General features: G+C 41.9%; 1 protein-coding gene across 1 annotated transcript; it reads left to right on the forward strand.

Annotated features, from left to right (window-relative positions):
* Positions 1 to 322: 322 nt before the first annotated feature.
* Positions 323 to 13566, forward strand: LOC105393958 (lysosomal Pro-X carboxypeptidase). Its single transcript, XM_048633394.1, has 8 exons — positions 323 to 625; positions 10929 to 11017; positions 11297 to 11454; positions 11717 to 11918; positions 12128 to 12368; positions 12605 to 12718; positions 12812 to 13028; positions 13342 to 13566. The coding sequence occupies exons 1-8, from the start codon at positions 425 to 427 to the stop codon at positions 13539 to 13541; spliced, it is 1422 nt and encodes a 473-aa protein (XP_048489351.1). The 5' UTR covers positions 323 to 424; the 3' UTR covers positions 13542 to 13566.
* The last annotated feature ends 1900 nt before the right edge of the window (positions 13567 to 15466 follow it).

A 15466-nucleotide genomic window follows, 5' to 3' on the forward strand; every position in this document is an offset into this window, starting at 1 on the left:
CACCACCATTTGCTATAAGATTAGGTACACTAACCAACAACTATACTCCAATGGAAGACTTGTACCACACCACACCTTCACATCCCACACAACCAATGGTCAACATTTAGGGCAAAATATGCTGTGATTGATGCCAGAGTGGTTAGATAGGATCATCATCATTACCACCAAAAGTGTAGGATCTTCGAAGCTGTCATGTTAGGATCGAAGATTTAATACCTACTTACATTTTTTTTTATAGCGGTCACCTACTAGATTGAATCTGAATCTGTGTATAACCAAACAAACAGAGGTTGGCCGCGACTGTACCGTGCAAACATCACATGTATGCACATAAACGATCCGCCCGGCGACTCACAAACTTGTCAATCTCATTATCGCCCAATCGCCGGGCGAGACTAACGTTCTTCAGTAAACAACAATAATGTTACGGCACAAACTATTGACGTTATTCTGCTCTCTAGCACTAGTTCATGCTGAGTACACGTTTGAGACGAAATGGTTCGAAGTGCCGCTCGACCACTTCAGCTTTCAGAGGACTGAGACCTTCAAGATAAAGTACCTGGTGAATGACACCTACTGGGACAGCGGGAATGGGCCGATCTTCTTTTACACCGGCAATGAGGTAAGTACATGTTTCGTTACTAGTTAGGTTACCTAGGAAGGTAGGTACCCGCTATGCCTACTGTGCTAAATGTTCAATGGTCGGTTGAGCGGTGGTGAACTCAACCCCCATTCACCAAAGTAACCCACCGAGTAAAATAACCTCTTGAAAGCTTCACCATGGTCAGGTAGGTATAATCATAACAAAGCTAACATTTTGTTTAAATCAGACTTTTGCACACATTATAACGACGTAGCTTCAACATTTTTATCCAACTCCGTCAGTTTTAAAACTTTGAAGTAATTAACTAGGTTCTCTTGTTTACGTATCAATTAACTGCTAACTATGTGTTGGGGTTTCCAACTGATTGATAGAGAGGATGATAATTGATAAGATGATGTTTAAAGAAGAGAAATATTTATTTACCGAAAGACTATGCTAATGATAGATTATAGCTAAATGATAATGAGTACGCGTCAACCGTGATTCCGATACAAACGTGAACTAAAGTAAATTATAATAATAAGTAAGTTGACGCGCGAACTGATGATGTTGCAGAAATAATTAGATAGGTATTTACTTAACCATGTACGGTGTTCCGTACATACTCCCGCACTGAATGAGGAAACTAACAGATTTTTGATAAAAACTCAATTAAACGAAAATGAGGAGATGATACTAAACTACTAACAAGATGATAAACAATATTCTTAAATGCTACGAATGTATGATGATATCGTTAAAATTAAACCGCGTTTTGTTACGTCCGTTAGCACTTTGCTTTCCACTTGCGCCTGACGGCTCAATTATATTAAATTTCGAATATTGCCCTTCACTCCCGCACTGATTATCACTACCACTGATACACTGCGAGCTCGAGGCTCTATCATGTTCATAACACACATTCACTCTACACTCTGACGTCGCCCCGGCACCTGCCAGGTGCACGGGGGTGCACGCCGGGGGCGCGGGCGCGGGCGCGGGGGCCCGGGGCGCGAGGCGCGCCGTGTGTCGTGCTCGCCGCCAGCGCCGCCACGCGAAGGCTGCTCCAGCCACCATACAACAGCCCACTACCATGTAGATTGATATGTAATGGTGGACGTCGTGGTATGACATCTCAGCTACTGATGATCCTACTGCTTTTAACTGCTGTATTTGCTCTCCGATGCGTTTCAGGGATGTATTGTCAGCTTCAAAATCGTCCTCTAATTTGTTTACGGGGATGGTCAAATTTATGATATTATTCATAGACGGAATCGTTTTTGTAACCAAGTCTGCTTGAACGTGAATTTTGCTGACGGGCTCTTTGTGTGAATGGACAATGAACTCATCGCCCTTGATGACGCAGCCATGGGACAGCTTGATAATGCCGGCCTTGACGGCACGCTCTACGGTAACTTGATAATCGCACATGAACTTGAAACTACAGTACTGATGATGTTGCAGAAATAATTAGATAGGTATTTACTTAACCATGTACGGTGTTCCGTACATACTCCCGCACTGAATGAGAAACTAACAGATTTTTGATAAAAACTCAATTAAACGAAAATGATGAGATGATACTAAACTACTAACAAGATGATAAACAATATTCTTAAATGCTACGAATGTATGATGATATCGTTAAAATTAAACCGCGTTTTGTTACGTCCGTTAGCACTTTGCTTTCCACTTGCGCCTGACGGCTCAATTATATTAAATTTCGAATATTGCCCTTCACTCCCGCACTGATTATCACTACCACTGATACACTGCGAGCTCGAGGCTCTATCATGTTCATAACACACATTCACTCTACACTCTGACGTCGCCCCGGCACCTGCCAGGTGCACGGGGGTGCGCGCCGGGGGCGCGGGCGCGGGCGCGGGGGCCCAGGGCGCGAGGCGCGCCGTGTGTCGTCCTCGCCGCCAGCGCCGCCACGCGAAGGCTGCTCCTGCCGCCACGCAACAGCTCACTACCATGTAGATTGATATGTAATGGTGGACGTCGTGGTATGACATCTCAGCTACTGATGATCCTGCTGCCTTTAACTGCTGTATTTGCTCTCCGATGCGTTTCAGGGATGTATTGTCAGCTTCAAAATCGTCCTCTAATTTGTTTACGGGGATGGTCAAATTTATGATATTATTCATAGACGGAATCGTTTTTGTAACCAAGTCTGCTTGAACGTGACTTTTGCTGACGGGCTCTTTGTGGGAATGGACAATGAACTCATCGCCCTTGATGACGCAGCCATGGGACAGCTTGATAATGCCGGCCTTGACGGCACGCTCTACGGTAACTTGATAATCGCACATGAACTTGAAACTACAGCTGTTGCAGCAAAAATACATGTAAGCATTTAGTTCATTCAACTTTTGCCATCTGTTTGTACATCCTTCTCTTTCATAATAACATTGATTAGATTTGCTATCCTTGACACATAAGTTAGAGTCCATTTTCTTCTGATAAATAGGAGTTTTTGGTTCGCACAATCTAACATTGTAGTCATATTCGATGCACTGCTGTAAGTCATTTATTGACATGGGTAGGTATGTATCTCTATGAATATTCACCGCTAGATGGTCTGCTATGGGAGTTACGCTGATCATGCTTTTTCCGATTTGTTGAGGTATGCTTATCATTTGATATATGAAGTAGTCGTCTCTGCTTACAAGTGGAATGATTATTTCAAATATTAAGTAATCCTTTGTTACTCGTCCTTTAACTCTTAAAAGGTGATAGATTTTAGGTAATTCTGTTTGAAGATTAGTAATAGGAAGTGTCAATTCCTTTGATAACTGGCTTGATACAGTGCTCAGTTCTTCCCTTAATTGATTAGGCGTTATCAGATGAATATCAAACTTGCCATGGTAGGCATCGGTTACAGTGTCGATCAAACTATTCTGTATGTTTTTCAAGTTATGTAGGAGATTATTTGCAATTATAGATGATATTGTAAACTCATTAAGGTTCATTTCTCTTTGTAGTCCCTTCTGTAAAGTGTTAGACGTTTGCTCGTATTGTATGAGATGTTGATTAAATGTTTTATATTGTTTCTCCATGGACACTTCTACTCGCTTTAGTAGGTTGTATTCTGCTTCCACAACTGACGTCTGATTTCGCCAAAGTGCTCCGAGGTGATCTTGATTTTCTCTTAATAGCTGAATGTCCTTTCTATATTGTTGAGCGAACTGATCATCTAAGACTCCAAATAGGCTATTGGCGATGGAGCCCACGCCGTTGATGAGTCCTCTCCGCGGCCGTGGTCTCGCCTGGGACAAACTGCTCTCCAAGCATCATATTATGGTAGTATTCCAATTCAGTGTAGCTGTGGTGTAGCTGTAAAATGACTACTTCACACTGTTTGATTTCTTTCATTGATGAGCAAAGGTTTTCTAAATGATTGATATATTTCTTACATAACATGGTGCTTTGATAATATGGTTCTAGGTTGTAGTATACGATAAGTTTCCAGTTATCTTGAATTAAACGCATACTTGATAATGGGTCGAAATAAATACTTTTATTTGTATCAAATCTTGATATATTGTATAAGTTGCTATTGTTGCAATGCGCACTTGGCACCATCATGGCAAGGAACGTCAGAGCCAGGGTAATGAAGTTTACCGAGCCAACTTTTCTAGTTTTTCTTCTTTCTGATGTTTTGGCTGTCTGTTCCTCGGTCGGGAGTTCGTCTTGCTTGGTAGACGATGCTGTCTCCGATGGATAAGAGGTTGGCAGAAGTGATATTTTACTGATCGGTCTTTTCAGTATACCATTCTTTGTTTTTAAACTGACGACTAGGACAAATCCATCTGTACCAGGATGAATGTCGATGACTTTACCTAAAGCCCATTTTCCTGCTGGTAGATTGGCGTCATGAATTAATACTATGTCATTCAACTTAAAATTGGGCTGTGCTTTATGCCATTTGCTTCTAGTTGACAGTTCAGTTAAATATTCTGACTTCCATCTCTTCCATATGTCCTGGAAGATCTTTTGGCTCAGTTGCCACCTTGTGCGTTGATCTCGCTCTGTTTCAATGATGGTAGCTACCGGTCCACTTGATAAGAAATGCGACGGTGTTAGGTAGTCGAGGTCGTCTGGACTTTCAGTTAGTGTGCAGAGGGGTCGGGTGTTTAGACAGGCTTCTAATTGTGCTGTAATTGTGGATAACTCTTCATACGTCAATTTTTGTTCGCCTATGACTCGTTTCATATGATACTTGAGTCGCTTTACAGCTCCCTCCCATAATCCTCCGGCACTAGGCCATGACGGGGCGTTAAAATGCCACTTGATATCCATCATACTGATCTCTGATTGAAATTCGGGCTGATTGATAATTAGATTAATCATCTCCCTTTCCAGTATATTGTTGCTTCCACAAAAATTACTTCCGCAGTCGCTGTACAGATTTGTTGGGACACCTCGTCTCGCGGAGAAGCGGCGAATTGCGGCTATGGTTGCTGATGACGTCAGATCTGATACGACCTCAAAATGATACGCTTTTGTGACCATGCACACAAATACAGCAACGTATCCTTTGGACGTTTTGATACCTCTGCCCTTGTTAGCCTTTATCTCAATAAATCCCGTATAGTCGACTCCGGTGTGGTAGAAAGGACGGGTTGGGTTAACTCTTGATTCCGGTAGGTTACCCATGATTTGTGTGTGTTTTGATGGATTTTGTCTCCTACAATTGACGCACATGCGTAATCTCTTCTTCACTGATCTATTTCCTCCTATGATCCAATATTCCTTACGTATCCAGGCAAGGGTCAAACGTGGTCCGCCATGAAACGTCATTTTGTGTGTGCGATCAATGATGAGATCCTCTAAATGATGATCATGAGGGATGATAATCGGATATATTGTATCTTGATTGATATTTGCATTTTTGAGTCTGCTGTTGACTCGTAGCAACCCATTTTCGTCTAGAAAAGGTTTTAATGATAATAGTCTACTCCCTTTATCTAGTGGTTTTTTCTGTCTTAATTTACTGATATCTTTTTCGAACACTAACCCTTGAATATGCTTGATAATCATGTGTTTAGCTCTTCGCAACTCTCCGACCGTAAGGAAAGTTTGTTTACCTTTCAAACCAGGCGCCATTCTCATTACCCATGCTAGTACTCGAACTGCTCGTGTCCAATTACTGTTTTGATTCAGAATGGCACTGATTATGTCGCCACTCTGTCTGGGCGTCGCATTGCTGACTGTCGCTGCGCTGACGTTTGATGCTTCGGTAATCTGAGACCTTTTAATAATAATAATAATAATAATAATAATAATAAACCTTTAACCTCTTGGTCGGTAACGAAGACTGTTTGTGTTTTATTAATAGATTTTTCATCAAATGTTTTTAAAAACGACGGTCCTGTCCACCAAAGGGGGTGCTGTATTAATGCTTCGGCTGATATGCCTCGGCTTGCACAGTCTGCTGGATTTTCGCCTGATTTGACGTAATGCCAGCTTTCTGCGGGGATGATTTCTGTGGTTTTTAATACCCGATTGGCGACAAACGCCTTCCATCTTTTAGGATCTCCTTGCAGCCATCCTAATACTGCTGTTGAGTCACACCACGCGAATACTGTAACCTTTAGAGGGAGAAGGCATGCTAATACTCTTTGGGTCAGTAGGGCGAGTAAGTAAGCGCCGCTTAATTCCAATCGTGGTAACGATAAATCTTTTGCCGGTGACGCTAATCGTGACTTTGCTGCTACGAGGACAATTGAGGTCCCTCCGTCTGCTTTTTCATCGCTGATTCTGCAATATATGACGCTCGCATAAGCCTTTGTCGATGCATCACAGAATCCATGTAGTTGGATTTCTTTGGACTGATTTGTCCCTAGCCATCGGGGGATACGTGTATTGTTTATGTATTCTATATCCTTTTTGATATCGATGAACTCCTTCTCAATTTCTTGCGGTAACTTATCGTCCCATTTTAGCTTTTCTAACAGACACGTCTTCTGAAATAATAGTTTTAATTTAGTTGACACGGGGGTTGTATACCCTTGTGGGTCAAATAATTTCGATATGCTGGATAGTAATTGACGTTTGGTTGATTCAGTTTTTGTCTGCTCGATGTTGAACTTGAATCCAAAATTATCAGTGGCTGGAAACCACCGTAATCCCAATGTTTTTGTGGACTCTTGATGTTTAAAGTCGAAAGTCTGTTGCTGATTACCGACTGTCGACATTCCTTCCAGGAGCTCTGGTTTGTTTGATGACCACTTCCTTAAGTTCAAACCGGCTGATTTTAACATTGATATGACCTCTGATTGCAATTTTCTAGCTGATTCAATACTATCGCTTCCACTTAAGTAATCGTCCATATAGAAGCATTCCATGACGTCCCTTACAGCATCAGTGGAATAATTCGACGACTCCTCGTTTGCTAAATGTTGTAGCGTCATCATTGCTATGAACGGGCTGCTGCAGCAGCCATATGTCACTGTTCCTAGTTGGTACTCCTGTAGTGGCTGGTTAGGTGAATCTCGCCAGATGATCATTTGATACTGTTGATCATCAGGATGAACTAATATCTGCCTGTACATCTTTTCGATGTCTGCTGTAAATGCAAATTGATGTATTCGCCATTTCAGAATCAGGTCAAATAAATCCTTTTGTAGATTAGGACCGGTATACATGACGTCATTTAAGCTGTGTCCTGATGAGGAACGTGATGATCCGTTGAAAACTACCCGTAAAGAAGTCGTGGTGGATTCAGCTCGTTTTACACAGTGATGAGGAAAGAAGAATCTTGATGACTGCATGCTTGATGACTCTGCTGATACGAGATGCATGTGGCCTAATTCTTCGTATTCCTTTAAAAAAGCTTGATAATCTCGCGCTAATTCCGGTTGCTGGTGGAACTTGCGTTCTAGCTGTCTAAATTGAGCTACAGCTTTGCTTCTGGAGTCTCCTAATAATTCATTTGCGTCACTTTTTAGTGGTAGTCGGACCACGTATCTGCCGTCTTCTCGTCGAGTGGTAGTCTCTTTGTAGAACTGTACGCAGTCGTAGTCCTCCTTGCTCATGCTTGGCTCTTCACCAGTATCCTCTGTTGTCCAAAATCTCTTGATCTCATCCAGATTGTTGATAACGACGTTACAATGGTATGATTTTACACGTCCACACAAAATCCATCCTAAGCGTGTTTGTTGGGCGATGGGAAGTGCTTGGTTTTCCCTGATAATGCCGTTCATGATAATTGACGAATACACGTCAGCGCCTAGGAGTAGGTCTACCGGACGACTGCTATTGAAGTCTGGGTCTGATAATTGTATATTTTCCAGGAATGACCAAGAAGGTTTCGGGAAGGACTGATTCGGTAGTTTATTAATGAGGCTTCTCATAATAAAAACATCTGTAGTGAATTGATAATCACTATGATTCGACAGACATGTTATATTAATCATTCCTTTGCATGCGTTTTCCTTAACACCGACGCCGAAGATGACTCCATTACAACGCTGGCGGTTTATTCCCAACTGCTGTGCCGCGTTTTCAGTAATGAGGGATGTCTGCGACCCTTGATCTATTAGGGCGCGCATCTGCTGATAAGATCCATTTGCCGCTTGAACCTTGATAAGGGCTGTAGCCAGCAGGACCTCGACCACGTCTCGCTCATTATTCATAGCTACGTTGCTTGATTGATTTCTGTTATTTTGCTCTGACCTACTAAATGCCTCGTGCAACCACGTATTATGAAATCCGCCACACTGGCGACAACGCGATTCTGATACGCAAGCATTTCCATGGTGGTCATATAAACAATTTACACAATAGTTGAATTTTTGCACTACATTCAATTTTTCCTTGCTTTGCAGTTTTAAAAATTGGTTGCATTGAATTAATAAATGTTTTTTATTGCATAGTCTGCATCCTGTTCTATTTTCGAAATTGCTGGTTTTGTTTGAATTTAATGGTTTTTTACTGCTGCTGAATGATTTGTAAAAGTTATTATTTTTGGAATTTTTTGGCACTTCATGCTGTTGAGATGATTTTGGTGTCTCTAACTTACGCCTCGATGATTCCAATGATGTAAATTTATTTTCCAAGAACTGTAAGAACTCTTTCAGTGATGGTATGGCTCGCGGATCTGATACTGATTCCACGTAATCCTGTAGCGTCTCGGCGTCCAGTTTTTGGGAAACAATGTGGACTATCAGCGGGTCCCAGGTCGATGTATCGATACCTAGGTTATTGATAGCATACAGACTCTCCTTGGTAGTGTCATGAATTTTCTTAATTTGAGTTGCTGACTGCTGCTGCACGCCTGATAAATTCATAAGTGTACTTGCGTGATTGGAGAAGATTAATTTGATATTGTGATACCTATGGGTTAATATTTCCCAACAGGTGTCATAATTGGCTGCACTGATATTAAGATGCTGGACCAACTTTTCTGCTTCACCTCTGAGTTTGCTTTTAAGAAATTGCATTTTCTGTGCATCTGATAACGACCTATTGTTATGAATCGCCTCGACGAACAAATCCTTAAAAGATATCCAGCTCCGATAATCACCACTGAAGAACGGAATGTCCATTTGCGGTGTTGATTTATCTCTGTGAGAGACGGACCACATTTTAGTATTAAGGGCCTTTTTGATAGTTTGATACCTATGCTCATACTTTATAAATGACTCTTCATATTCAGCATTTCTTTCTAGCGATTCGCTATCGATCTCCCAATGTAAAGAATCGATAGTCGACCATCTAGCTTGTAAGTTTTTTAGTATATCGTCAAACTCCCATTTTTCCGAGATTGCGTCAAGATTAATAGTTGATAAAGTGTGGGCGAAAGCCTTAAAGTTACTACGCTGTTTACGAAGTAAATACTCCAGGTTCCCGGATGTCGATTGCTGATTCGACGGGGTCTTCGGTATGGCACCCATTTCAGTTGATACAGGTACTTGGGGCCATTGAAACTTAGGTTTTTGTAGGGGGGATGATGGTTTAGTATAATTAGCTCTGATAAAAGACTGAATATACTCCTTGACATCGTTATACATCTTCTCCGCGTTATTTAAATAATCTTGCGCAAAATACTCGTGCTCACCTATTTCATATTGCCTTAACTTCTGATCATTGTTTTGGAACTCTATCCAGTATTTTTCTAAAGTTTCTAACCGTCTCTGACACGAATCAAGAGACTTACGATCTATCGTGTCTTTCTTAAAATTTCTCAATTGATTTTTAATAGCCTCTAAAATCTGAACTTGATTTTCGAAAAGTGCCTCTACCTGCTCCATGATGCTCGGAGTTGATAGTGAATAAGATAATGGAAAGATCTTACTTTGATCTGCTGCTGCTGCGGTGGTAGGGTCACTCGGCTGCTGCTGCCGTTAATCGTTGATACTTGCTCTACGCTTTGCTGACAAGCGTGAAGCGCTGCTGTTCGCTCCTGCTCGCGGCTGATATGCCAGGAGATGCCCGACTGATATGCCAGGAGGTGCCCGACTGATACGCCAGGAGGTGCCCGACTGATATGCCAGGAGGTGCCCGACTGATATGCCAGGAGATGCTCGACTGATGTACCCGGAGATGCCCGGCTGCTATGCCAGGCGGGGTCCGACTGATATGCCAGACCACTGTTAATTCACCAGGAACTCACTGTAGCTGTTATGCTACTCCAGTCACTACTTTAGCTGATTTGCTACACTGATAAGTACGGAGAGTGGATGTTTTCCACTGCGGTTACCGGACCACTTTTACGACACAGTCACAGTTTTTCAATGATTATCTGTTTAACACTCGCGAAGTGATCCCGCCAATTCCGAAGGCTCGAAGGACCATAAGATGTTGGGGTTTCCAACTGATTGATATTTAGGATGATAATTAATAAGAGGATGTTAATATAAGAGAAATATTTATTTTCCGAAAGACTATGCTAATGATAGATTATAGCTAAATGATAATGAGTACGCGTCAACCGTGATTCCGATACAAACGTGAACTAAAGTAAATTATAATAATAAGTAAGTTGACGCGCGAACTGATGATGTTGCAGAAATAATTAGATAGGTATTTACTTAACCATGTACGGTGTTCCGTACACTATGGGCATTGGTATTATATTTCGTCCATTAGTTAGGTACTTACTTACAATTGCTTAGGCAAGTAGGTAACAAGATAAGATACTTATTAAAATTATGAGTCTTTGTTATTTTATTACATAACAAAAACAATCGGTACTTACATAGGTACTTACGTACCTAGTACCTATTGTCATTTTTCGAGGTGCATCTAGCCTTTATTCTTATTATGTAGGTAAGTACCTATCTACGTATAAATTAGCTTACCCTCATGTATTCATGTTGATGTGTTTCAGGGGCAGATCGAGGTGTTCACCCAACACACAGGCTTCATGTGGGACATCGCCAGAGAGTTCAACGCAAAACTGGTGTTTGCAGAGCACAGGTGAGCACAAAAGAACTTAAGAACTGAAGATTTTTTGAAAGGCAAAGTCGGTAAATCAGGACAATAGGAACTTCTACTAAACTGAGCGAGTCTTTTTTTCAGACCCGGAAGGATTGAGGAACCCAAAATGACTATACTAGTCATCATCAGCAGGCTACGTTAACTCACTCAAATTCTAAAAACCCTCCTACAAACAGTTCTAATCAATCCGCATCATAATCCCCAAAAACGCTGCTGCCAACACCAACACTTCAACCCTCAATATCCTGTCTCCCTCAGATACTACGGCTCATCAATGCCATTCGGCAACAAGTCTCTGGACCGGGAGCACATCGGCTACCTGACCTCCGCGCAGGCGCTGGCCGACTACGCCGACCTCGTCAACTACTTGCAGGGAGACCAGATCAAGCCGCAGTACCCGGTCATTGCTTTTGGAGGTAAGGAGAGGAGAGGAATACAGTGAAATACTGAAATAAAGGAGTAAGTAGGTTGCCCCTAGACAAACTAAAGTATCAGAGATAGGGTGAAGTCCGGAGCTGAACGTGACCCAATTTTGACACCATTGCCGCAGAAGAGCTTTATGGATATCATGGCGTCCTAGGGAACCCTTTGAGATTATAAATGCAGAAGAACATTAACAGCTCCATAGCTTCTCTCAACTTATTCCTCCTTTAACCAAGACCCCTGTTCATCCTCCAGGCTCATACGGCGGCATGCTGTCAGCGTACTTCCGCATAAAATACCCTCACGTGGTGGCGGGCGCCATCGCGGCATCAGCCCCCGTGCACATGTTCCCGGGCATGGCCCCGTGCGAGGCCTACCACCGCATCGTCACCTCCAGCTACAATATTGCCAATGCGAACTGTGTCGCGAATATCAGGCTTGGCTGGCCTACTATAAGGTGAGCTCAGGATATTCAAGGTGTATTACCGAAAATGTGGGGACTCTTTCAATGTCTTTTCTCCTAGGTACCAGTATTTAGGTTGAAATAAGTTATCATTATCTATCTCCCTTAATAAATAAAGTACCTATACAAACCGTAACTTTCTGCTTCATGGCACAACTCCTAAGTAGTTACTTAAATAACCTATAGTAATGGCTTCCCTACAGAAACTTCACCAAGTCCGCCAACGAAACCGCGTGGCTGGAAAAAGAATGGAACCTGTGCCACCCCATCAAGAACGCCTCCGACGTGGACACCCTAGTCGGGTTCGTGCAGTTCGTGTACGAGACCACGGCCATGGTGAACTATCCGTTCCCCAGCGACTTCCTGCGGCCGCTGCCCGCGCAGCCCGTGCGCGTCGCCTGCCAGTATCTGGCTGAGCCGCTTAAGGGGAAGGAACTGTTGACGGTAAGGGTTTTAGGGAATTTGTTAGCATTAGTGGTTTTACGTATCATTGCACTGCCGAATCTTGTACCACCATAAAATATATTTGTGTCACAAGTTTGGTTCTACACTCATTCTACACTGTTGTTGGTTATAAAAAGTTCTGGTTGAAAACTACAGACAATATATCTGATCTATGGGTCAGTGACAACCTGGTCTTGACCATTCATATAAAATTTATGCACTGTTTACTTTCCCAGGCCATCGGCAAAGTCCTTGACATGTACACAAACTACGACCACAAAAGCAAATGCATGGATTATCAGAGCGGAGGAGATTACGGAAACTTGGACGCTGCAGGCTGGGATTATCAAGTGAGGTCCATGACATTATTTTAAGTCTTTGAATAAACTTCCAAGATACATTTATGTAATTCTAGTCCCTAAAACTTCCTACCTCTCTTCCAGGCGTGCACAGAGATGGTGATGCCGATGTGCACGACCGGCGAGTACGACATGTTCGAGCCGTCTCCGTGGAACTTCACCTCCTTCTCTGAAGACTGCCACAAGAAGTACGGCGTCTACCCGCATCCCGAGGCGGCCAGGATCGAGTATGGAGGCGACAGGCTGCAGGCCGCTTCCAATATTGTGTTCAGTAACGGGCTTTTGGACCCTTGGGCTGGAGGTAAAGATAGATCAATAATGTAATTATAGCAACTAGTTAATACTTATGTAAAAAACCATCAGCCAGTATTTCATTCTTTTCGTGTACCTACTTAAGATGTACTTAAGTATTTGAGCTAGACTAGGGTTTGGTCATCATGGTGAAAGGATTAGCCAGTGTAGTGGGATAAGCGACAATAAGTAGGTAGGTAACTACTACTACTACTTAAATAGTAACGAACTACCTCAGACACTGCTATTTTTAGCCTTCAGCTCTAGATCATCAGAAGCTAAAACAGTACAATCTCCCTCCTTACACCTAAACCCTGTTCCAGGCGGCATCCTCAACAGCATCAGCGACTCCGTAAAAGCCGTGGTGATCATCAACGCGGCGCACCACCTAGACCTCATGCCGCGGAACGACGCCGACACGGAGCCCGTCAAGATGGCGCGCGACTGCCACAAGAAGAACATCCGCCGCTGGATCCGGCAGTTCCGCGGACAGCCCACTGAGGGCAGGGACTATAGGTGCTGAGAGGCTGGTATGGATGGGGAATTTGAGGATTCAGTAAGGGGGATTTGTATATTATGCCATAAGTACCTAAATTTACGATTCTGTAGATAGGTAATTTATGTTTGTAAGTGATTGATTGATCTGATAATAAATAATATTATTGATGTTCTCAAAAATTGTTTTGTGACTCAAGTCACCTTTGTTCCTACCTACCTCTTAGATACCAGACCTATAACTACCCCATACTCCCATACATCATCATTAAACGAGTCATCATCAGAAATACCTATTCGACAAGAGTAGTGGACTCGAGTCATGATTCAAGTAACTACTTATTAGTTAAGTAACCGGAATAAAATGAAATAGGTACAGTTCTCCCATATTAATAATGCGCATGCATGGAATTAATAATACAACAGGAATGCGCACTGCACCAAAAAAACGAGCCGACAGAGATAGTCAGCACGGAGCCCTCCATCTCTTTCTATTTTTGGTGACCAAAATTTTAGGTAATTCATGAGACATCACTTCTAATCTATCATGTCGCGAATAGGTGTCGATGGTCTCAAAGTCACCTATTATTCGAATAATTCGATTGCAATGTAGGTACAGTGCCACAATCTTATCTGTTCCGGTGGTCAAGATGTGCAACAACGAGACGTCATTGTCAAACGTCATTTCATACTCTGTGCGTTATTTGAGTTGTCAATTTCTGCGAAGAAGCTGACGCTACGTTATTTAATTTGTTTTGTGATTTTCTGGGTGAAATACTGCCAAAAGCGCTGTAATGTGATGCAAGAAAAGTAGTACTATATATGTTGGCTTTTATATAGGAAGAATAACGTATTCAGGCGCTTTTAATTCCGTTTGAAAAATTGGAAGATCGAGTTGCAGCGGCTACAGGTTAGTGTTGCCAAATATGACGAATAATTTTACCCATATACTCACATGTAATTTTATGAAATATTTTCCCGAGAGGCCCGTGCCCCAGCAGTGGGGACAGGATGGTTCGTGATACTCGTGATGAAAAGTATAAATCTTTATTTTTCTTTGATTACAGGTGTGAGGACGTGACATGATACTTTAAATCTTAGGCAATATACCAAGAAGAATTTCGCGCACCTGCAGCGATTTTAGACGAAATAATGATGATTTATGACATGTCATTGTTTTCCCAACCTATCAAGAGTTGGCTGAAAGAAATAGCTTTTTGGCAATTAGCCTTTGGAAGGAGACCCGTGCCCCAGCAGTGGGGACGTGATGGGTCGAGATGATGATGATGATGATGATGAATTAGCCTTTGCACACTGTCTGAATTTCTTTTAATTGTATGCTCTTGTTTCTTGTTACTTTAGAAAATGTAAAATAAAGTGTTCAAAAATAATACTTAATTAATAGTTTTTTTTAAGTCTATCTATCTCGTTATTCCCACGACCCACATATATTATCTATACCATTGTAATCTAGATTTAATCTCCTATATCAGAAGCAGAACATAATCAGAACTAATTTTATTTCTGTTCGCCGTGGACAAATTTTCCATACAACAAATGTCGTTTGATATATTATATCCACTTTCATTTACTATGAACCCTATATTTTGATTTATCTATGCTTATGAATGTACCTAATTATAACAATAGGTAATAGCAGAAATGCATTGTCGTTTAAACCAGAAATAGGCAAAATTTAATCGATGGCATCACTGGATTCGATCTCAGCGACGTCGCCAACGGAACAGATAAGATTGTGGCACTATACGAATGTATTTTGGTGATATGACAATTGAGTAAACAAATGGGGTGAAGGTAAAATTTGTATAGATTGTCAAAATAGGTTAACATTAAACGCAACTATGTACCTAAAACTTGTTTACTCTGTGGGTGTTCCGTTTACATAGACTAGTAAAGTGTAGTTGATGAAAATCATAAGATTTCAAAAAAAAT

The sequence above is a fragment of the Plutella xylostella genome, chromosome 5 (genome assembly GCF_932276165.1).
Source record: "Plutella xylostella chromosome 5, ilPluXylo3.1, whole genome shotgun sequence".
Taxonomy (NCBI): domain Eukaryota; kingdom Metazoa; phylum Arthropoda; class Insecta; order Lepidoptera; family Plutellidae; genus Plutella; species Plutella xylostella.